This window comes from Ylistrum balloti, unplaced genomic scaffold (genome assembly GCF_031769215.1).
Source record: "Ylistrum balloti isolate Yb309-2 unplaced genomic scaffold, AGI_CSIRO_Ybal_v1 Utg370050, whole genome shotgun sequence".
Taxonomy (NCBI): domain Eukaryota; kingdom Metazoa; phylum Mollusca; class Bivalvia; order Pectinida; family Pectinidae; genus Ylistrum; species Ylistrum balloti.
The window spans coordinates 327,249-351,349 of NW_026782103.1; the positions used below are offsets into that span (position 1 = coordinate 327,249).

Below are 24,101 nucleotides of genomic sequence, written 5' to 3' on the forward strand. Positions count from 1 at the left end.
CTACAGGCCCAATATCAGCACTCTGTGATTTTTGGTTATTGAGAAGTCATTTGCATATTTTAACATATTTAACCTCTGTGACCTTGAAAGTGGGTCAAGGTCATTCATTTGAACAAATTTGGTAGCATGTCATCCCAGCATCCTACAGGTCCATTATCAGCACTCTTGGACTTTTGCTTATTAAGAAGAAGTCGTTTGTATATTTTAACATATTTGACCTCTGTGACCTTGAAAGTGGGTCAAGGTCATTAATTTGAACAAACTTTGTAGGACTCCATGCCAGCATGCTATGGGCCAAGTATTAGCCCCCTAGGTCTTCTAGTATTTGATAAGAAGTTTTTTGAACGAACGCACGGTGGACGAAGCACGATGGCTATAGGTCATCTCGACCCTTCGGGTCAGATGACCTAAAAACAAAAAAAAAAAAAAAAACTCAATTTTCTTTTTGATTATTGCATCTATTCAGTGGTTCTCCCAAAAAAATGACAAACTCCATTGCCTATATATCTCACAAGGCTATACCAATCATATTCTCTATGATACAGAGACTTGTTATATAAATATGTACACAACATGCTTACACTCCTCCAACTCAATTTTATACATGTTTTATGAAAATCTGCTGATTGTAATATAAATCTCATTAGTCGACCAATAATTTCACAAAACATCAGATTTACTTGTCGACCAATCAAATAATTTCGCAAAACATTAGATTTACTTGTCGACCAATCAAATAATTTCACAAAACATTAGATTTACTTGTCTACTGATCAAATAATTTCATGAAACATTAGATTTAGTGCCCATCACCTGATTATATGTGAAAAATTGTAACACAATTTTTCAATTTTGCTGATGTGTTTTTAAAATTTTAAAAATTCTGACCGGTAGCAAGTAATAAAATACTACAAACTAAGTGTTCTTTCCCTGATACTTTTACAATTTCAGTAATACAACAAATTTCTAATTAAAACCGAATAAGGAAGCCAATTTCTGGGCCCTAATTCCATTCAGCCATGATAGGTAAGTCTTCTATAACACATGCAAGAAACATGGGTCAGGGTTTGATTGATCAAACTTGTCCACAGACTGTAATGACCTTTGACATTGATCAATTCGGGCACTTGTCCACAGACTGTAATGACCTTTGACATTGATCAATTCAGGCATTTGTCCACAGACTGTAATGACCTTTGACATTGATCAATTCAGGCACTTGTCCACAGACTGTAATGACCTTTGACATTGATCAATTCGGGTACTTGTCCACAGACTGTAATGACCTTTGACATTGATCACTTCAGGCACTTGTCCACAGACTGTAATGACCTTTGACATTAGAGTGAATGCGGAAGAATACCTCAAAGAACAAATAAAGTGTGATGTGTTTCTGTTTCCATATCAGAGTGAAGGTCAATCACAGTTATTTAAAAGCTTGTTTGACTTTGTACACAGGCGATGCAGTCATTGAATTCAAACATGCTTGTGACCTTACTTGAAGGTTACAAGTGAGTTCAATATCCATGTTTAATTAGAAAAATCTGCGTTTATCTTTCATGTTTTGATTCACATCAATCAATTTTTATGATTTTACTTAATAAGAATGAAATTTTTGCAGGTAAATCACACATTGAAGAAAAATGGGTTTACAATATTGCTCTTTTGAATATTTTGAAGCCAAATATAAATCTGTTGTATTTTTCATGAATCACATCACAAGATATACCTATGAGTGAGCTTAAACTAAAAAATTGTCTTACTTGTTAAGTTAAATAACATGATTTCTTTTAACAACGAAATTCAGACTAGAAACAACATGATCATTAACGAATTTAACACAATCCGTCACCAAAGTATATCAATTTGTAAACATTTCATAAAAAACGCCTTAACACATGAACAGACAAGCCAGCAAGACCATTGTAAACATCATGGTTCTGAATAGTCAATCTAACTCTTCAGGTGGAATGGACAAAAGGAAAAAAATAAGGTTTTTAAAACACATCAAGGTATGATGAAACCAGGAATTCATTCAAGTATGATATCAAAACATTTATCTTTTCAAAAACTACTTTTAGTATTAAATGTTTTAAAGAAAGGAGAAAAGCTCTGCTGATTTCACATATAAACTTACTCCCATTTGCCACTTTTCCTGTACTCATCCCCTTTCCACAATTTTAGCCACTATCAACCCTTTTTCTCTGGTTGTGTAACATTTTCTCTGATCAAAAGACATGCACATGAAAAAAATAAATAAATAAAGCTTATGGATTCTACGTGGTGGATTCTATAATTTATTTTCTGTAATAAAAAAACCCATCTCATTACACTCTGAAAATGAAAATGAATCCTTTTCTTGATAACATTCTCAAATATCCCGACAATAAAACTAGGATACTCGCTTGCAGTTATGATGTGTAAGTATTTATTCCAGAAGGTATTACAAGCTAAAGAGACAGAAAAGACTTCATTGAACTGACAGAGTCCATCAACAAGTCTTCTGGTGATTTTTTTTCACATTCCACAACTGAAGAAAACATTGGTCATGATGTTATTTTCCATAAACACAAAAGTTTATCACAGTTGTTTACTGTGTTGGAAAGTAAAATTCGTATTGAAACCGAAAATGAAAATTTCACAAACGGTTCTTCAGTATCACCACTTCTATCTTGATATTGAACTTGTATCAAGTTTCCAGAAGTCTCAACTCCAAATAAAAAAAAACTACCCTTAAAAAGCATGTTGGTGCATAAAGTTTAGTAGATATAGGTACACTTGGAAACAAAGGCCTTTCTGTGCATTGAGTAAATATCAACCAGAAATTTTGACATAATAACTGATACCCTATGGAACACTCTCCTGTACCAATGATGTGTTTCTAATCGGAACCATTTTACCCAGAGTCAAATTACGAATTCCAACATTAACATCAACTAAATCCCTCACAGCATTAAATACTGTACTGAATCCTTGGTAATAATATGAAATTTTCATGGTTCAACTCCCATAAAGTTCTGGAATACATTTGCATTCTAAAAATCTGAAATCTTGATCAATTTGAAGCTTTTTCTGTGGTAGATTCTAGAAGTCTGTCAATAGTTTCTAAGATCTTGGTTTGTTTGGTCGCTTCTTCAGACTGCACTGTCTGAAACAACATCAAATGAAATAAATTTGAAATGAAACGTCTGCTTAAGGAATTCAGGAAAGAAAACATACAAAGACAACAAATCTGAAGGAACTTTTCACGTACTTTTAGCCCCATAATGACTTTATACCCAATATATTGATTTTCATTTAATATGGAATTCTTATGGAAAAGAGGTGTATACCTAAAACATTGTGTAATGTTCATTTTTAAAACAACTTTTGCTACATTCTAACAGCGTTCTTCATTCTTTCTTCATTTATTACATTAATAATTCTACATATTTATTACTGGACAATATTCTAGTATGAGGTTGAAGATTATTTAATAATTGTTATGAATTACTGTGTATGAATTAGTTTACAATATAAATTACTCACCACATACTTCTCCTTAAGTTGCTGCGCTGCCCATGCAGCATACTTTACATTGGCTTGTTTCTCCTTGCTTTTACTTGTGGAGGCTAGACTACATGACGACTGAAAAACACAACATCTTATCGTACATAACCAGACATAGGCACGGTGGAGGCTAGACTACATGATGACTGAAAAACACAACATCTTATCGTACATAACCAGATATAGGCACGGTGGAGGCTAGACTACATGATGACTGAAAAACACAACATCTTATCGTACATAACCAGACATAGGCACGGTGGAGGCTAGACTACATGACGACTGAAAAACACAACATCTTATCGTACATAACCAGACATAGGCACGGTGGAGGCTAGACTACATGATGACTGAAAAACACAACATCTTATCGTACATAACCAGATATAGGCACGGTGGAGGCTAGACTACATGACGACTGAAAAACACAACATCTTATCGTACATAACCAGACATAGGCACGGTGGAGGCTAGACTACATGACGACAGAAAAACACAACATCTTATCGTACATAACCAGACATAGGCACGGTGGAGGCTAGACTACATGACGACAGAAAAACACAACATCTTATCGTACATAACCAGACATAGGCACGGTGGAGGCTAGACTACATGAAGACTGAAAAACACAACATCTTATCGTACATAACCAGACATAGGCACGGTGGAGGCTAGACTACATGACGACAGAAAAACACAACATCTTATCGTACATAACCAGACATAGGCACGGTGGAGGCTAGACTACATGACGACTGAAAAACACAACATCTTATCGTACATAACCAGACATAGGCACGGTGGATTCTAGACTACATGACGACTGAAAAACACAACATCTTATCGTACATAACCAGACATAGGCACGGTGGATTCTAGACTACATGACGACAAAAAAATACAACATCTTATCGTACATAACCAGACATAGGCACGGTGGAGGCTAGACTACATGACGACAGAAAAACACAACATCTTATCGTACATAACCAGACATAGGCACGGTGGAGGCTAGACTACATGCAGGACTGAAAAACACAACATCTTATCGTACATAACCAGACATAGGCACGGTGGAGGATAGACTACATGACGACTGAAAAACACATCTTATCGTACATAACCAGACATAGGCACGGTGGATTCTAGACTACATGACGACAAAAAAACACAACATCTTATCGTACATAACCAGACATAGGCACGGTGGAGGCTAGACTACATGACGACTGAAAAACACATCTTATCGTACATAACCAGACATAGGCACGGTGGATTCTAGACTACATGACGACTGAAAAACACAACATCTTATCGTACATAACCAGACATAGGCACGGTGGATTCTAGACTACATGACGACAAAAAAACACAACATCTTATCGTACATAACCAGACATAGGCACGGTGGAGGCTAGACTACATGACGACAGAAAAACACAACATCTTATCGTACATAACCAGACATAGGCACAGTGGAGGCTAGACTACATCATGACTAAAGAACAACATCTTATCGTACATAACCAGATATGGGCACGGTGGAGGCTAGACTACAGCATGACTAAAGAACAACATCTTATCGTACATAACCAGACATAGGCACGGTGGAGGTTAGACTACATGACGACTGAAAAACACATCTTATCGTACATAACCAGACATAGGCACGGTGGAGGCTAGACTACATGATGACAGAAAAACACAACATCTTATTGCACATAACCAGACATAGGCACGGTGGAGGCTAGACTACATCATGACTAAAGAACAACATCTTATCGTACATAACCAGACATAGGCACGGTGGAGGCTAGACTACATGAGGACTAAAGAACACATCTTATTGTACATAACCAGACATCAGGCACGGTGGAGGTTAGACTACATGTTAATGTTGACAGAAACACAAATCGTAAAGACATTGTGTAGGCATGACAGATACTCACATACGCAGGTAATGATTGTGTATGTACATAACCAGACATAGGCACTGGTGGAGGCTAGAAAGCATAATTGTTATTTACATAAAAAAAGTGTATGTACATAACTCACTTACCTGGTGGTAAAGATGAGGATAACATCCATATAGAGAACGAATATCTGATGGTAAAGATTAGGGTTGAGTTTGATTTCTGGTAAAGCCTGTATTGACATAATCAATTCTGTATCTAGGTGCCTGTGGTAAAGATCAAAGTTTCCCTGTGTATAGAAACAGATCTGCAAATATTGTTAGGGTTGAGTTTGAGTGCCTGAGCAAAATATGATCTAGCCTGTTCAAAGTTTCCCTGTGTATAGCAGATCTGCAAATAACAAAAAACACATTATCTAAATGGTATGTGGTCAATGTATCAATATCCAAGATAAAAACAACCTGTAGATAAAGCAGCCTTTGTATTTCTGGTGGTAAAGATGATTGTGTATTTGACTGAACCTCACTTCTGCGTATTTCTGGTGGAAAGATGATTGTGTATTTGACTGAACCTCACTTCTGCGTATTTCTGGTGGTAAAGATGATTGTGTGGGTTTGACAGATACTTACTTCTGCGTATTTCTTGTGGTAAAGATGATTGTGTATGTATGACAGATACTCACTTCTGCGTATTTCTGGTGTTAAAGATGATTGTGTATGTATGACAGATACTCACTTCTGCGTATTTCTGGTGGTAAAGATGATTGTGTATTTGACTGATCCTCACCTCTGCGTATTTCTGGTGGTAAAGATGATTGTGTATGTATGACAGAAACTCACTTCTGCGTATTTCTGATGGTAAAGATGATTGTGTATTTGACTGAACCTCACTTCTGTGTATTTCTGATGGTAAAGATGATTGTGTATTTGACTGAACCTCACTTCTGCGTATTTCTGGTGGTAAAGATGATTTTGTATGTATGACAGATAATCACTTCTGCGTATTTTTAGTGGTAAAGATGATTGTGTATGCATGACAGATACTCACTTCTGCGTATTTCTGGTGGTAAAGATGATTGTGTATGTATGACAGATACTCACTTCTGCGTATTTCTGGTGGTAAAGATGATTGTGTATGTATGACAGATCCTCACCTCTGCGTATTTCTGGTGGTAAAGATGATTGTGTATGTATGACAGAAACTCACTTCTGCGTATTTCTGGTGGTAAAGATGATTGTGTATGTATGACAGATACTCACTTCTGTGTATTTCTGGTGGTAAAGATGATTGTGTATTTGACTGAACCTCACTTCTGCATATTTCTGGTGGTAAAGATGATTGTGTATGTATGACAGATACTCACTTCTGCGTATTTCTGATGGTAAAGATGATTGTGTATTTGACTGAACCTCACTTCTGCGTATTTCTGGTGGTAAAGATGATTTTGTATGTATGACAGATACACACTTCTGCGTATTTCTGGTGGTAAAGATGATTGTGTATGTATGACAGATACTCATTTCTGTGTATTTCTGGTGGTAAAGATGATTGTGTATGTATGACAGATACTCATTTCTGTGTATTTCTGGTGGTAAAGATGATTGTGTATTTGACTGAACCTCACTTCTGCGTATTTCTGGTGGTAAAGATGATTGTGTATGTATGACAGATACACACTTCTGTGTATTTCTGGTGGTAAAGATGATTGTGTATGTATGACAGATACTCACTTCTGCGTATTTCTGGTGTTAAAGATGATTGTGTATGTATGACAGATACTCACTTCTGCGTATTTCTGGTGTTAAAGATGATTGTGTATGTATGACAGATACTCACTTCTGCGTATTTCTGGTGGTAAAGATGATTGTGTATTTGACTGATCCTCACCTCTGCGTATTTCTGGTGGTAAAGATGATTGTGTATGTATGACAGATACACACTTCTGCGTATTTCTGGTGGTAAAGATGATTGTGTATGTATGACAGATACTCACTTCTGTGTATTTCTGGTGGTAAAGATGATTGTGTATGTATGACAGAACCTCACTTCTGCGTATTTCTGGTGGTAAAGATGATTGTGTATGTATGACAGATACTCACTTCTGCGTATTTCTGATGGTAAAGATGATTGTGTATTTGACTGAACCTCACTTCTGCGTATTTCTGGTGGTAAAGATGATTTTGTATGTATGACAGATACACACTTCTGCGTATTTCTGGTGGTAAAGATGATTGTGTATGTATGACAGATACTCATTTCTGTGTATTTCTGGTGGTAAAGATGATTGTGTATTTGACTGAACCTCACTTCTGCGTATTTCTGGTGGTAAAGATGATTGTGTATGTATGACAGATACTCACTTCTGCGTATTTTTAGTGGTAAAGATGATGGTGTATGTATGACAGATACTCACTTCTGCATATTTCTGGTGATAAAGATGATTGTGTATTTGACTGAACCACACTTCTGCATATTTCTGGTGGTAAAGATGATTGTGTATGTATGACAGATACTTACTTCTGCGTATTTCTGATGGTAAAGATGATTGTGTATTTGACTGAACCTCACTTCTGCGTATTTCTGGTGGTAAAGATGATTGTGTGGGTTTGACAGATACTTACTTCTGCGTATTACTGGTGGTAAAGATGATTGTGTATGTATGACAGATACTCACTTCTGCATATTTCTGGTGGTAAAGATAATTGTGTATTTAATTGAACCTCACTTCTGCGTATTTCTGGTGGTAAAGATGATTGTGTATGTATGACAGGTACTCACTTCTGCGTATTTCTGGTGGTAAAGATGATTGTGTATGCATGACAGATACTCACTTCTGCGTATTTCTGGTGGTAAAGATGATTGTGTATGTATGACAGATACTCACTTCTGCGTATTTCTGTTGGTAAAGATGATTTTGTATGTATGACAGATACTCACTTCTGCATATATCTGGTGGTAAAGATGGTTGTGTATGTATGACAGATACTCACTTCTGTGTATTTCTGGTGGTAAAGATGATTGTGTATTTGACTGAAACTCACTTCTGCGTATTTCTAGTGGTAAAGATGATTGTGTATGTATGACAGATACTCACTTCTGCATATTTTTAGTGGTAAAGATGATTGTGTATGTATGAGAGATACTCACTTCTGCGTATTTCTGGTGGTAAAGATAATTGTGTATTTAATTGAACCTCACTTCTGCGTATTTCTGGTGGTAAAGATGATTGTGTATGTATGACAGGTACTCACTTCTGCATATTTCTGGTGGTAAAGATATTTGTGTATGTATGACAGATACTCACTTCTGCGTATTTCTGTTGGACAAGAAGATTTTCTATGGATGACAGATACTCACTTCTGCATATATCTGGTGGTAAAGATGATTGTGTATGGTAAAGATTCTGAAACTCACTTCTGCGTATTTCTAGTGGTAAAGATGATTGTGTATGTATGACAGATACTCACTTCTGTGTATTTTTGGTGGTAAAGATGATTGTGTATGTATGACAGATACTCACTTCTGCATATTTCTGGTGGTAAAGATGATTGTGTATTTGACTGAACCTCACTTCTGCGTATTTCTGGTGGTAAAGATGCTTGTGTATGTATGACAGATACTCATTACTGGGTATTTCTGATGGTAAAGATGATTGTGTATGTATGACAGATACTCACTTCTGCATATTTCTGGTGGTAAAGATGATTGTGTATGTATGACAGATACTCACTTCTGCGTATTTCTGGTGGTAAAGATGATTGTGTATGTATGAAGATACTCACTTCTGCGTATTTCTGGTTGTAAAGATTTTTGTGTATGTATGACAGATACTCACTTCTGCGTATTTCTGGTGGTAAAGATGATTGTGTATGTATGACAGATACTCACTTCTGCGTATTTCTGGTGGTAAAGATGATTGTGTATGTATGACAGATACTCACTTCTGCGTATTTCTGGTGGTAAAGATGATTGTGTATGTATGACAGATACTCACTTCTGCGTATTTCTGGTGGTAAAGATATTGTGTATTTGAGATAAAGATGATTGTGTATGTATGATTGAACCTCACTTCTGCGTATTTCTGGTGGTAAAGATGATTGTGTATGTATGACAGATACTCACTTCTGCGTATTTCTGGTGGTAAAGATAATTGTACTCACTTCTGCGTATTTCTGGTGGTAAAGATGATTGTGTATGTATGACAGGTACTCACTTCTGCATATTTCTGGTGGTAAAGATATTTGTGTATGTATGACAGATACTCACTTCTGCGTATTTCTGTTGGTAAAGATGATTTTGTATGTATGACAGATACTCACTTCTGCATATATCTGGTGGTAAAGATGATTGTGTATGTATGACAGATACTCACTTCTGTGTATTTTTGGTGGTAAAGATGATTGTGTATGTATGACAGATACTCACTTCTGCATATTTCTGGTGGTAAAGATGATTGTGTATTTGACTGAACCTCACCTCTGCGTATTTCTGGTGGTAAAGATGATTGTGTATGTATGACAGATACTCACTTCTGTGTATTTCTGGTGGTAAAGATGATTGTGTATGTATGACAGAACCTCACTTCTGCGTATTTCTGGTGGTAAAGATGAGATGATACTCATTGTGTATTTCTGGTGGTAAAGATGATTGTGTATGTATGACAGAACCTCACTTCTGCGTATTTCTGGTGTTAAAGATGATTGTGTATGTATGACAGATACTCACTTCTGCATATTTTTAGTGGTAAAGATGATTGTGTATGTATGACAGATACTCACTTCTGCGTATTTCTGGTGGTAAAGATATTTGTGTATGTATGACAGATACTCACTTCTGCGTATTTCTGGTGGTAAAGATGATTGTGTATGTATGACAGATACACACTTCTGCCTATTTCTGGTGGTAAAGATGATTGTGTATGTATGACAGATACTCACTTCTGCGTATTCTGGTGGTAAAGATAATTGTGTGGGTTTGACAGATACACACTTCTGCGTATTTCTGGTGGTAAAGATATTTGTGTATGTATGACCGATACTCACTTCTGCGTATTTCTGGTGGTAAAGATGATTGTGTATGTATGACAGATACTCACTTCTGCGTATTTCTGGTGGTAAAGATGATTGTGTATTTGACTGAACCTCACTTCTGTGTATTTCTGGTGGTAAAGATGATTGTGTGGGTTTGACAGATACTCGCTTCTGGGTATTTCTGGTGGTAAAGATGATTGTGTATTTGACTGAACCTCACTTCTGCGTATTTCTGGTGGTAAAGATGATTGTGTATTTGACTGAACCTCACTTCTGCGTATTTCTGGTGGTAAAGATGATTGTGTGGATTGGACAGATACTCACTTCTGCGTATTTCTGGTGGTAAAGATGATTGTGTATGTATGACAGTTACTCACTTCTGTGTATTTCTGGTGGTAAAGATGATTGTGTATGTATGACAGTTACTCACTTCTGTGTATTTCTGGTGGTAAAGATGATTGTGTATGTATGACAGATACTCACTTCTGCGTATTTCTGATGGTAAAGATGATTGTGTATTTGACTGAACCTCACTTCTGCGTATTTCTGGTGGTAAAGATGATGGTGTATGTATGACAGATACTCACTTCTGCGTATTTCTGATGGTAAAGATGATTGTGTATGTATGACAGATACTCGCTTCTGCGTATTTCTGGTGGTAAAGATGATTGTGTATGTACGACACATTCTCACCTCTGCGTAATTCTGGTGGTAAAGATGATTGTGTATGTATGACAGATACTCACTTCTGCGTATTTCTGGTGGTAAAGATGATTGTGTGGATTTGACATGATCAACTCCTCTATACAAAATGCTGCCTTTTGATAGTCTTGCTGCGACAGATATAAATCACACAGCTCCGTCCATGCCTCGAAATCTGTCATAAATCTTTAGGGAAAATGATAAACGTATTTTCAACCTGAGCCACTTTAATTTAAACAATTTTTTTTAATCATGTTTGTTTCTCTCAAGGGTTTTACACAAAAGTCTGAAGTAAAAGGATGTGTTTATCAAATTTCATCTTTAACCTTAGTTAAAATTTCAACCCCTTGAAAGTAAGACCCTTACAGAATTACCTCTTGATAGTCATGTAAATAGTTCACTGTACTATAGAGTTTAACTTCATATTTACTTAATACTTATAAATAATCCAATAAAAATTATCAATTTTAAAGCAAGACAAAAACATAATTGTCTATGATCATCGGTTAATTAGTAGTGTCTGGGATTTCAGTCTAGGAAGTTTACTTACTGCTGAACGCAGTCTGGGATTTCAGTCGAGGAAGTTTACTTACTGCTGAACACAGTCTGGGATTTCAGTCTAGGGAGTTTACTTACTGCTGAACGCAGTCTGGGATTTCAGTCAAGGAAGTTTACTTACTGCTGAATGCAGTCTGGGATTTCAGTCAAGGAAGTTTACTTACTGCTGAATGCAGTCTGGGATTTCAGTCAAAGTTCACTTACTGCTGAACGCAGTCTGGGATTTCAGTCAAGGAAGTTTACTTACTGCTGAACGCAGACTGGGATTTCAGTCTGGGAAATTTACTTACTCCTGAAGTCTGGGATTTCAGTCTAGGAAGTTTACTTACTGCTGTAGGTAGTCTGGGATTTCAGTCTATTATGTTTACTTACTGCTGTAGGTAGTCTGGGATTTCAGTCAAGGAAGTTTACTTACTGCTGTAGGTAGTCTACTTACTGCTGTAGGGTAATTTCAGTCTAGGAAGTTATTTACTGCTCAGTCAAGGAAGTTTACTTACTGCTGAACGCAGACTGGGATTTCAGTCTAGGAAATTTATTTACTCCTGAAGTCTGGGATTTCAGTCTAGGAAGTTTACTTACTGCTGTAGGTAGTCTGGGAATTTCAGTCTAGGAAGTTACTTACTGCTGAACGCAGTCTGGGATTTCAGTCTAGGAAGTTTACTTACTGCTGTAGGTAGTCTGGGATTTCAGTCTAGGAAGTTTACTTACTGCTGTAGGTAGTCTGGGATTTCAGTCAAGGAAGTTTACTTACTGCTGAACGCAGACTGGGATTTCAGTCTAGGAAATTTATTTACTCCTGAAGTCTGGGATTTCAGTCTAGGAAGTTTACTTACTGCTGTAGGTAGTCTGGGATTTCAGTCAAGGAAGTTTACTTACTGCTGTAGGTAGTCTGGGATTTCAGTCAAGGAAGTTTACTTACTGCTGTAGGTAGTCTGGGAATTTCAGTCTAGGAAGTTATTTACTGCTGAATGCAGTCTGGGATTTCGGTCTATTAAGTTTACTTACTGCTGTAGGTAGTCTGGGAATTTCAGTCTAGGAAGTTACTTACTGCTGAACGCAGTCTGGGATTTCAGTCTATGAAGTTTACTTACTGCTGTAGGTAGTCTGGGATTTCAGTCTAGGAAGTTTACTTACTGCTGAACGCAGACTGGGATTTCAGTCTAGGAAATTTACTTACTGCTGTAGGTAGTCTGGGAATTTCAGTCTAGGAAGTTATTTACTGCTGAACGCAGTCTGGGATTTCGGTCTATTAAGTTTACTTACTGCTGTAGGTAGTCTGGGAATTTCAGTCTAGGAAGTTTACTTACTGCTGTAGGTAGTCTGGGAATTTCAGTCTAGGAAGTTACTTCCTGCTGAACGCAGTCTGGAATTTCAGTCTAGGAAGTTTACTTACTGCTGTAGGTAGTCTGGGATTTCAGTCGAGGAAGTTTACTTACTGCTGAACGCAGACTGGGATTTCGGTCTAGGAAATTTATTTACTCCTGAAGTCTGGGATTTCAGTCTAGGAAGTTTACTTACTGCTGTAGGTAGTCTGGGATTTCAGTCAAGGAAGTTTACTTACTGCCGTAGGTAGTCTGGGATTTCAGTCTAGGAAGTTTACTTACTGCTGTAGGTAGTCTGGGATTTCAGTCTAGGAAGTTATTTACTGCTGAACGCAGTCTGGGATTTCGGTCTATTAAGTTTACTTACTGCTGTAGGTAGTCTGGGATTTCAGTCAAGGAAGTTTACTTACTGCTGAACGCAGACTGGGATTTCAGTCTAGGAAATTTATTTACTCCTGAAGTCTGGGAATTTCAGTCAAGGAAGTTTACTTACTGCTGAACGCAGTCTGGGATTTCGGTCTATTAAGTTTACTTACTGCTGTAGGTAGTCTGGGAATTTCAGTCTAGGAAGTTTACTTACTGCTGTAGGTAGTCTGGGATTTCAGTCTAGGAAGTTATTTACTGCTGAACGCAGTCTGGGATTTCGGTCTATTAAGTTTACTTACTGCTGTAGGTAGTCTGGGAATTTCAGTCGAGGAAGTTTACTTACTGCTGAACACAGTCTGGGATTTCAGTCTATGAAGTTTACTTACTGCTGAAGGTAGTCTGGGATTTCAGTCAAGGAAGTTTACTTACTGCTGTAGTCTGGGATTTCAGTCAAGGAAGTTTACTTACTGCTGTAGTCTGGGATTTCAGTCTAGGAAGTTACTTACTGTTGAAGGTAGTCTGATATTTCAGTTTGAAAGTTACTTACTCTCGCAGGTAACTGTTCAGCTTATCAATAGCTTCTGGGATTTTATTTTGAGCTTTCAGAACTGAAACTTGTCTCTTTTTTGCAAACTGTGAAAGAAAAAACCAGCGTTGAAACATATAATCCCAAAAATCTTTAAACAATCCTTTATCACCTCAAAAACAGACAGGGTAATTTTGATTTTTATCAGTAGCTAGTTGTTAGCTTAATATTAAGTGAAATTCAGGAGTGCTAACCCATGCTATCCTGAACAATGTAGGTAAAGTGGCCAAAGTCTTAACCACAACACCTTAGTCTATGATCATGAGAAACACAAACCACTTTGATAGATTATTGACATCACACATCTCAAATCTTAATCTGAGTTTACAAATTAACAAATCTATATAACCTCTTGTTTGTAAATTTAGTTGCAAATAAGCAAGTGATAATGTAATAACTGACTTACAATATTCACATCACATCCGAAAAAAATAAAAACTTAAAAACAAAAAGTATCCATTCATTAACAGTGGTTGCTTCATCAATAACCCTACACCTACAACATACATACCATATTGATTTCATCTCTGTCAATGACCCTACACATACTACATACATACCATATTGATTTCATCTCTGTCAATGACCCTACACATACAACATACATACCATATTGATTTCATCTCTGTCAATGACCCTACACATACAACATACATACCATATTGATTTCATCTCTGTCAATAACCCTACACATACAACATACATACCATATTGATTTCATCTCTGTCAATGACCCTACACATACAACATACATACCATATTGATTTCATCTCTGTCAATAACCCTACACCTACAACATACATACCATATTGATTTCGTCTCTGTCAATGACCCTACACATACAACATACATACCATATTGATTTCATCTCTTTCAATAACCCTACACCTACAACATACATACCATATTGATTTCATCTCTGTCAATGACCCTACACATACAACATACATACCATATTGATTTCATCTCTGTCAATGACCCTACGACTACAACATACATACCATATTGATTTCATCTCTTTCAATAACCCTACACCTACAACATACATACCATATTGATTTCATCTCTGTCAATGACCCTACACATACAACATACATACCATATTGATTTCATCTCTGTCAATGACCCTACACATACTACATACATACCATATTGATTTCATCTCTGTCAATAACCCTACACCTACAACATACATACCATATTGATTTCATCTCTGTCAATGACCCTACACATACAACATACATACCATATTGATTTCATCTCTGTCAATGACCCTACGACTACAACATACATACCATATTGATTTCATCTCTTTCAATAACCCTACACCTACAACATACATACCATATTGGTTTCATCTCTGTCAATTATACTCTTGTAAACTTCCTCTGCTATGTTGAACCTGAAAAATAGTTTTCATAAGAAATCCTTTTTAAATACATTCATATCAATACATTTTCCTATGGTTGGTATAAAGTACAGTGAAACCTTGCTATTAAGACCACTTTGTGGGACTGGACCAAAGTGGTCTTAATAGTGAGGTGGATCAGATTGACCGCAAAGAACCGTAACTCTGTTTGAAATAAAGACTATATATATATATATCATTAAGTAATGTACATGTATATTATTCAACAATAATAACTAAACTGTATATAAAATATCTAATCTTATGAAAGCCATGTAAAAAGACGAAATTTCTGAATTGACAGAAGAATAATTATGTATATATTCCTTAGTTTCTATCATAGTATACATGTATATTTACTATTGCAAACATTGAATAAAAGGAAACAAGCAATCTATGTTAAGTTCAATAGGAATTTAACATTAGTTTTGCAACTATTTCACATAAATTTACGAACGCATTTACTCAGTATTTGTACCAACATTAATAAAATCACTATAAAGTCTTTCAACGCTTCATTTTTCACATAATTTCGCAAACACATTAACTCTATCAGTGTATCACTCAGTACATCACATTTTTCTTTTTACTTAAAAAAAAAAATGACTCCAGTGTTCACTGTTGCAAAGAGCTACGGATCTGGACAGTCTCCTCTTCCATACGTCCTTTTTAGCGATCGCGATAGCTCGTTTCGTTTATGTGGTTTCGTCATTGCTTGATAAAGTTCATCGGAGTTTTGTGACAGAGAAAAAATGCCGTAAACAATTTGGAACACATACATGTTTTTTGTTGTTCAAACCATATCGAGAGTGTAACATTGCTACAAAAACAGTTAAAAACCCTCGACAACATGTGCGCTTGCAAGCAAAGGAATATCAGCCGAAAAGACTACATAATTCACTTTTGGGTGTGCAGGGCTTCTAAGGTGTTTAACAGCATACCTACCGATATACCAATATATAATTAACAAACAATAGATCGCTATTAAATGTGACTGGTACGCGGTTTCAGACAGGTAGGCCAAGTTAATCTGATAATGATGTAACGCCACCTGGTGACAGGGTCAGTAACCTGTGACGAAAACAATGGTCGTGAACGACACACATGTTCACGGTTCACTGCCCACCGGGTAAACTTTAATCACTGGTCAGAACTTGGTCGTAATTGTGAGGTGGTCGTTAGGTGAGGTTTCACTGTGGTTTTTTTAATGTATATTTCCAAGGCACAACCAATTAGATATGGTAAGTCAATTGTTTTATTCAGTATCAATAGCACACACACGTATAATATGACCTTGAAGAGCTGATTGGCTAAAGGTTTCCACTGATAATATCATTAGTATTGTTATGTCTGTTACGCCAAAGAAAAACATATAAAGTAAAAGTATCACATATTTAGATTCTGCATCACTCTAATACAAATTATTTTAATTAATGATAAAAATCATACATTCCTTTCATCAATAATCTTACAATTTAAGTTTACAGAGGTTCATTAAAATGACATATTCTCAAACTTGTCTTATGAATCTCTGGGAATAGAAACTCTTGTAATGTCATCTATTTATTATATTGTTTTAAAAAACCCAATCTTTCCTATTTACTTTTAACTTTAGAAAGACAAATAATTTGTGTTTGAAAGTTTGAAACACAAAGTTATTTATCATTTATTTACCAAAATCCCACTCTATTTTGAAACTTGAGGTGGTATATGGTGATTATACTGTCACAAATTATTTTCATTAACCAATCATATATTGCGTAATACAATGTATTTCATTAACCAATCAAATTTTGTGTTAAGTTTCCTTAGAATTAAATTATGAATTAATATATCTTTTACTATTTAATAACATGAATCAAATCTATCTTTATACATGGCTAAGTTTGGACAAAGAAACAAAAAAAAAAACCACCCTGACAATTGTTCCCAGTGAAATGTTTCTCTTTATGCCAGAATTTTGTATATGTTTTTAGAATGTACAAACCACAAAAAGACAAGTAGAGAAGCAATCAATTAGTGAAGGGATCACCATAAATATAGAACTTTTAACAATTATTTGAGGATCTTGTTAAAATGTAAGCCATGCTGTGTCTCTTTGGTTGATATCATTTTAATTACCTTCCCTGAGCTTCGTACAACATTCCTCGTAGTCTGTCAACTCGTATACTTTTTGGAAAGTTATCCTTTAGTACGGAAATACATGCCTGAAAGATAACAATTTATTTTAATGAATTTCAACCATTTTTATATGAAATTATATACTGCTGATTCTGAATGCTGCTTATTGAAAAAGTATGTTCACAATAAATTTGGTTTCCTTCAACTGAAAATCATCTGTGTACCGACACATCTATATTTCAATTTCTATGATGTATAATGAATTTATAAACAATATGAAAACACACAATGATAATTTTCAAATTTTTTCGCTATCTTAGTTTGCTCATGATTATTAAAAATCTAAGTGTCCCTTATAGAAATATTTATTACTGACTTTTCTAAGGAAAATACATAAAAATGAAATGTGCAGATATTATTAGAACTTACATCCACCAAATCAAAGCGTTGACAATCCAGAGCAGCGATGCATACTTGTTCATACACAACCCATACTGTAAAACAAACAATTCTATGAGTTACTACTAGTTCATACACAACCCATACTGTAAAACGAACAATTCTATGAGTTACTACTTGTTCATACACAACCCATACTGTAAAACGAACAATTCTATGAGTTACTACTTGTTCATACACAACCCATACTGTAAAACGAACAATTCTATGAGTTACTACTAGTTCATACACAACCCATACTGTAAAACAAACAATTCTATGAGTTACTACTTGTTCATACACAACCCATACTGTAATACAAACAATTCTATGAGTTACTACTTGTTCATACACAACCCATACTGTAAAACAAACAATTCTATGAGTTACTACTTGTTCATACACAACCCATACTGTAAAACGAACAATTCTATGAGTTACTACTAGTTCATACACAACCCATACTGTAAAACAAACAATTCTATGAGTTACTACTTGTTCATACACAACCCATACTGTAAAACAAACAATTCTATGAGTTACTACTTGTTCATACACAACCCATACTGTAAAACAAACAATTCTATGAGTTACTACTTGTTCATACACAACCCATACTGTAAAACAAACAATTCTATGAGTTACTACTAGTTCATACACAACCCATACTGTAAAACAAACAATTCTATGAGTTACTACACAAATCAACACAATCAGAATTTATTTCTTGCAGATACCTAAAGCCATGGGGACCTGAAATAGTGTATTACACATATTCACAAAACACATTTGTTTTATCTTCTTGGAAAATAATTTAACTTCATAATCATGCATTCAATTAAGCTGCAGATCATAGGATGACTACATAAAACTAGAACTATTGCCAGGACAACTGACTGATAACACCTCGTTCACCAATCAACGATAATTTTAGAGGGGTTATCCTAACAAGATTCCTACAACAGGTCTTCATTTGGTCACCCTGGCAACCAAATGGAAACAATCTTTTTTCTAGAAAATGGTATCATTGTATTTGTCATCCTTTTCATATCATTTTTCCACTTAATCAGATAATATCTTCATTTCAACCAGAAGCCTTCAAAGTGTTTCCATGGTTACGGCTTTGGAATACCTAATATAGGCTATGATTAGTTGTAGCACTCCGTCAAGTTTAGATAAAATAAGCTACAGACCATGGGATAACAGAATAAAAATACACAATTCTGACTAATGATTTGGATTTACAGGAATCTAAGGGCATTGATCATTTCCTGTCGAAATTGATCATCTCATGAAGCTCTTCTTGATCTACAGGTAATCAACAGGTTGACATCAACAGGTTGACAGGTAATCAACTAGTCGACAGGTAATCAACAAGCCAACAGATAATCAACATGTTGACAGGTAATCAACAGGTTGACAGGTAATCAACAAAGCCAACAGGTAATCAACTAGTTGATAGGTAATTAACAGGTTGACAGGTAATCAACAGGTTGACAGGTAATCAACAAAGCCAACAGGTAATCAACTAGTCAACAGGTAATCAACAGGTTGACATGTAATCAACAAAGCCAACAGGTAATCAACTAATTGAAAGGTAATCAACAGGTTGACAGGTAATCAACATGTTGACAGGTAATCAACAGGTTGACAGGTAATCAACAGGTTGACAGGTAATCAACTAGTTGACAGGTAATCAACAAAGCCAACAGGTAATCAACTAGTCGACAGGTAATCAACAAAGTCAACAGGTAATCAACTAGTCGACAGGTAATCAACAAGTCGACAGGTAATCAACAGGTCGACAGGTAATCAAGGCCAACAGGTAATCAACAGGTTGACAGGTAATCAACTAGTCGACAGGTAATCAACTAGTCGACAGGTAATCAACAAAGCCAACAGGTAATCAACTAGTCGACAGGTAATCAACAAAGTCAACAGGTAATCAACTAGTCGACAGGTAATCAACAAGTCGACAGGTAATCAACAGGTTGACAGGTAATCAAGGCCAACAGGTAATCAACTAGTCAACAGGTAATCAACAGGTTGACATGTAATCAACAAAGCCAACAGGTAATCAACTAATCGACAGGTAATCATCAGGTTGACAGGTAATCAACAAAGCCAACAGGTAATCAACTAGTCGACAGGTAATCAACAGGTTGACAGGTAATCAACTAGTCGACAGGTAATCAAATTGTCGACAGGTAATCAACAAAGCCAACAGGTAATCAACTAGTCGAAAGGTAATCAACAAAGTCAACAGGTAATCAACTAGTCGACAGGTAATCAACAAGTCGACAGGTAATCAACAGGTTGACAGGTAATCAACAGGTAGACAGGTAATCAACTAGTCGACAGGTAATCAACAAAGCCAACCGGTAATCAAATAGTCGACAGGTAATCAATAAGTCAATACGTAATAATTTATTGTTTTGAATTTAGATTCATTCTGATGGGTCAATCTTACCAAAACACCCAAATTCCAAACAAGGGAGGTAACTATGAACATTTGTACTGAAAGAAAATAAATTATCATAATGTCTGGTAAAAAAGTATAGGTACTACTAGGATAAAAATTCACAAAGTGACATTACCTTCTAACACAACATGTTCAACTTACACTCATCTCCTAATTTGTTTCTGTTCTTCATCAGAACTTCTTCCCATACGCGTACCACAGTCTGTCCATCCCTGGCTTGTTCCTCTCGAACCCTTCTTAAAATATTTCTTGCTTCTATAATGAGAAAAACAATTTCATGTAACACATCCAAGTACACAGTACAGTAAAAACCAGTAAGTCAAAGTTGACGAGTCCAAATGAAATATTCAACATACCCGATGGTTTCTATGAACTGAGACATTGCGCAATTACGAATGACCTTATTTTCCTCAGTTGTTTACAGGATATGTGTCTCGTAGCATGACCTGACAGTACAACAAGAGGCCCAGAGGGCCTGTATCGCTCACCTGGATCTTTATGACCAATAGTACTATATCTGTGTACATGTTCCATGTTTAACACATTTGACCCCTGTGACCTTGACTATGGGTCAAGGTCATTTCTTTTTGCAAACTTTCTTGGACTTCATAAAAGGAACATACTGGCCAAATATAATGATTCTAGGCTTTTCGATATTTCAGAAGAAATTGTTTAAACATTTTAACACATTTGACCCCTGTGACCTTGAAGATTGGTCAAGGTCATTTCTTTTTGCAAACATTTTTGGACACCATAAAAGGAACATAGTAGCCTAATATAATGATTCTATGCCTTCCGGTATTTGGGGAGGAGTTGTTTAAAGGTTTTAACACGTTTGACTTCTGCGACCTTGAATTTGGGTCAAGGTCATTTCTTTTTGCAAACTTTGATTGGCTTCATCAAAGGAACCTTTCTTTGGGCCAGATGAGCTAATAACATATGGGAGACCTGTCACATGCTATCCAAAGCCATTAAGAGTGAAGTATATTTCTTGTACATTATGTCCACACAGACCAGTCTGTTTCTATAGCTTCATAAGAAATACAAACTGACACAGATATGGAGCGTCAAAATTAGCACCTTGAATCACCACCTAGATAACATAGGCTAACACCTTAATCAGGTGAGCTTTTGTAACCATCTATGACAATACATTTGTATTTAGGAATGTATATATATCATTATGGAGATGACTGATATTTGTAGTACAATCATACAAAATTGAACATTCTTACAAATTAATTAAAATTGACATTTCACATGTCTCCATTGACCATATTCAATATTGCTTCATATAACTGATACTCTGATGTGAAATCATGCAATGAAAGATTGGTATTTCACAATCTGTATGTTGTCATTCACTACCAAACATGCAGGGCTAGCGCTGGCGATCGCCAATGGCGCCATTGGCAAAAGTGAAATGAGATTGGCGATTTCAAATTTCTATTGGCGAAAATTCCGATTACAGACATTTCCAGTCACTGATGACTGTATAGAGAAAAATCACTGGCGTTTAACTTATTTGTAACGATTGACACAGGTAAATTTGCTCCGACATCGTTGTGAACTACATGGTCACGGCTGACTGACTCCCGCAGCTGGGGCAAGGTCAGCTATCGGAACTCTTTTGTGTTTTGGCAAACGTTTACCTGTCTAAACAGCAACACGCCTGTAATGAAAATCGCCAATTATTCAATGATGTCTCCATGGTCTTAATCCGAGATAGCCTCTGCCGTGAACGATACGGTAAGTTAGCTGAAGGAAAGATGTTGTTTTATCGGGAATTGGCTTACGGTATGTCGATCATTAGGTGTGTCAATGTCGTTAATTGGGCACAATTTTGTGATTTCTGCAGACATACCTTAGTAAACTAGTGTATTTGAAAGGGCCCGAAATGGGGGATGCTTTGTCTGCTGTTAGCAAGTTGTTTGATCCAGCTCTCTGTCTGTCAGGTGTGTCTGAGGATGTTGTAGATGATATTGTGTCATATATAACTAGGTGTGGTCTAGGGTCAGAGGTAGAGTGTAGGCAGGAGGTGACAGGGTTTAGGGCATATGCCAAGGTTCATGTGAGAGGAAGTACTCAGTCTTTTCAAGGTATAGGGGATGTAGCTCAGTTGGCCATTAAGTGTAGAGACAGTTTCCCCATGGTTGCCATGACTGCGGAACGATTACTGGTCATCCCTGTATCCACAGTGGACTGCAAGAGAGGCTTCAGTAGACAGAACCTGATAAAGACAGACCTCAGAAACAGCCTTGGTCCTTGAAGCCTGGAGAATCTGATGAGAATATCCATTCATGATGGTGATGTAGACTTTGAATCAGCATTCAAGAAGTGGTCAATTGCCAAGCAGCGACGTATCTTGATGCCCCGCTACTAAAAATGGACAGTGACTGAACTGATCAACCTGTGTTGTTTGGTGAAATGTGAAATAACCATGTGGAACTTTATTTGTTCATTAATTAATAGTAGCTGTTTATAGAATCATTGGTATAGTTTCCTCTCATGAACTTTTAAGAAATAATTTCATGTTTATAAACTCTTTTACCATATACTGTGTTATGTTTGATGTATTGTTGTTAAAAAAGTGAATAAATAATTATATAATTAGCATATGTGTTTCTATTATATGAGGGAATTAAGGGCTCGTTGGGTTGGGGTGAGTTCCGGAATCTGTGCACGTGCTTATAGCAAAAACAATTTGGTTTGGCGAAACTGAATTTTGACCCAAAGCTAGCCCTGAAACATGTGTTATTGTTGCATTAATGTGGCCATATCAAGTTAACCTGGTCCTATAGTTACTGTTAATTAATATTGAGTGTACATAGTTACAAAATAAATGCAATGTTAACCATGAAATTCCCTCCCAAAAATTGTTTGAAATTCGGTAAATTGACCAAAGATATTCCTTACTCCGACTTATCTGACTTAGTCATCTATTTTATTCAATCTGCACAAGACCCATACAGCATTTCACCTGATTGTTTACATCTGCCCGTGCCTGACTTAGTCGGATCATTTGAAATTAATTATGATTATGTTTCAATAGTAATTAAGGAAGTACGGGTAATACTGGGAAACAATCCAGCTCGAATTCACATTTTTTCGTACACAATTCAATAGTAAATACAATTTACAAAATTGAGATTTTTGACCATTTCCAAATATTTGTTGATATTAAGGTAGGACTAACTAGTATTTGGGTAGTGTTGGGTTAGTGTTTGGTCAAAAGGATAATTGTACAACTACTGCCATATCGTCCGACTCATGAATTTGCCAGAAAGGTAAGAAATAATGTGTTCTCTTCAATGTGTCGAGGACGAATCATCCTGTCACCAACTCGCTTGTATTTAACCTAGTTTGCGGATTTTTTTTTCTCTTAAATACTCTGCTAATGATTAACTTCTGAATAAGTTGGTTAAACAAAGGAATACTATAAGCTAAAACCGAATTAGAAATTGTTTATCAAGTAAGATAAGCACATAAACATTGATTTAATACCTACCTTCCCATCCAATGCGTCGCGCCATATTGTCTGGTGAAATCTCGTCGGAAACAAGTTCAACGAGATATAATTTGGAGCGTGCGCAGCGCTGTGTTGCTATAGCAGCCGATCAAGC

The 24,101-nt window shown here is 36.2% G+C and overlaps 1 protein-coding gene across 1 annotated transcript; it reads right to left on the reverse strand.

Annotated features, from left to right (window-relative positions):
* Positions 1-437: 437 nt before the first annotated feature.
* On the reverse strand, positions 438-24,019 carry LOC132549217 (ER membrane protein complex subunit 2-like). The gene is made up of 10 exons (XM_060213134.1): positions 23,987-24,019; positions 20,620-20,733; positions 17,988-18,052; positions 17,559-17,644; positions 15,374-15,431; positions 13,991-14,076; positions 11,242-11,383; positions 5,769-5,855; positions 3,529-3,627; positions 438-3,148 (listed from the first exon to the last, which is right to left on the reverse strand). The coding sequence occupies exons 1-10, from the start codon at positions 24,009-24,011 to the stop codon at positions 3,056-3,058; spliced, it is 855 nt and encodes a 284-aa protein (XP_060069117.1). The 5' UTR covers positions 24,012-24,019; the 3' UTR covers positions 438-3,055.
* Positions 24,020-24,101: the final 82 nt, after the last annotated feature.

Bases quoted from the DNA above. Each gene is read 5' to 3' on its own strand.
- LOC132549217 (XM_060213134.1), bottom strand. From the start codon at position 24,011: ATGGCGCGACGCATTGGATGGGAAG. The intron at 18,053-20,619 runs GTAAGTTGAACA...TTTGTTTTACAG, and splicing joins AAACAAATTAGGAGATGAGT to TATGGGTTGTGTATGAACAA. The intron at 14,077-15,373 runs GTATGTATGTTG...TTTCTTTCACAG, and splicing joins ACAGAGATGAAACCAATATG to TTTGCAAAAAAGAGACAAGT.